The 1,197-nt window shown below is 34.8% G+C and overlaps 1 protein-coding gene across 1 annotated transcript in view; it reads left to right on the plus strand.

Annotated features, from left to right (window-relative positions):
* Positions 1–805: 805 nt before the first annotated feature.
* The window catches only part of LOC104539891 (ADP-ribosylation factor GTPase-activating protein 1-like), a gene marked incomplete at its 5' end in the record, with an annotated part of 8,302 nt that continues 7,910 nt past the window's right edge, over positions 806–1,197 (plus strand). Inside the window, one exon of the mRNA XM_010183555.1 lies at positions 806–862. Within this exon, the coding sequence (XP_010181857.1) occupies positions 806–862 (57 nt within the window). The remainder of the gene's footprint in view (positions 863–1,197) is intronic.

Here is a 1,197-nt window from a genome sequence, read left to right on the forward strand (position 1 = left end):
TTCGTCCAGTCCACACTTCCTCAGTTTAGACACTTGAAAAGGATGGGCAAAAAATATTTTTGCTGCCTTTTTTAAAAAAAGATATTCCCTCAACCTAAATATGTGGCATAGTCCAATTAAATAGAAACAGTAACGTGAAAAAGATTTTACTATTTATGGCCTTTGCATGGAAAAATCTTATCTTTCTGTAATGTTTTGATTACAGAAAAGTCTTTTAAGAAATGGCCAATGGTTTTGAGATCTTCCAAGAATGAATGAGGGGAAAATAAACGTTGGGGGTTTTTTTGTGTTTAAAGATAAAATTTGCAGGAAACAAACAGTTTGAATCTTTATTATGAAACAGAAAATCGCTGAATGGGCATTTTTTGAATCGCTGCCTCATGCTTTGAGCACCTATTCTTGTTTTTTCTTCAGCTTTTTCCAGACACACATTTTATCAGCTTCTTGATTTTTTTTTTTCCCCCTTTTTTTTTCCATCCAGTGCTCACTTGTTGAAATGCCATTCTCTTTTTACTAAGGTTTTAATGTCTTTTTTTGTTCCCTTTTCTTTGTGGGAGGGGAAGAATTTTTTTTCATGTAGCCATTTTTAGCAGAGTAACAGCTGAGGCGCTCAGGTTTGTTCAAATTAATGCAAGGTCATCACTAGATTACAGTTAAATGAGTGACTGTCATTTTTGATCTCACTAGTGAGTCGTTCTTACAGGACAGTCTGTATGGGAGAACATTTTGACTTAATTTAGCATGTAATAGTGAACCCTTTGGTACTCACTACTGTTCACACATGACATTCTCATTTTCTTTAAAGGGATGGAGCAGTTTTACGACTGGAGCAAGCAAAATCGCCTCAGCTGCTAAAGAGGGTGTAAGTAAACAACATGTATTTGAGTGTAGTTCTTGTAAACTCACAGATTCTGTTGCTGTTCTAATAGCAATGGATCTTTAAAAGTATTATCAAGACAAAATAAACTCTGTTCTTTGTGTATCTTTACCTGTGACATATAAAATAGATGTATGTTGAATGCAGATCTCTGCATTCATTATTTCTCATGTTTCTGGGTAGACATTTTGGTAAATTTGTCTGCTGGATGCAAGCATCGAGAAAGAACTCAACTGCCATTTTTATACTCCCTGGAGAAACAGAAAAAATTATTTATAAAGCAGAAATTTCAGTCTACGTCAAACGAGGCCGAATTGCAT

The sequence above is a fragment of the Mesitornis unicolor genome, unplaced genomic scaffold (assembly GCF_000695765.1).
Source record: "Mesitornis unicolor isolate BGI_N332 unplaced genomic scaffold, ASM69576v1 scaffold3334, whole genome shotgun sequence".
Classification (NCBI taxonomy): Eukaryota; Metazoa; Chordata; class Aves; order Mesitornithiformes; family Mesitornithidae; genus Mesitornis; species Mesitornis unicolor.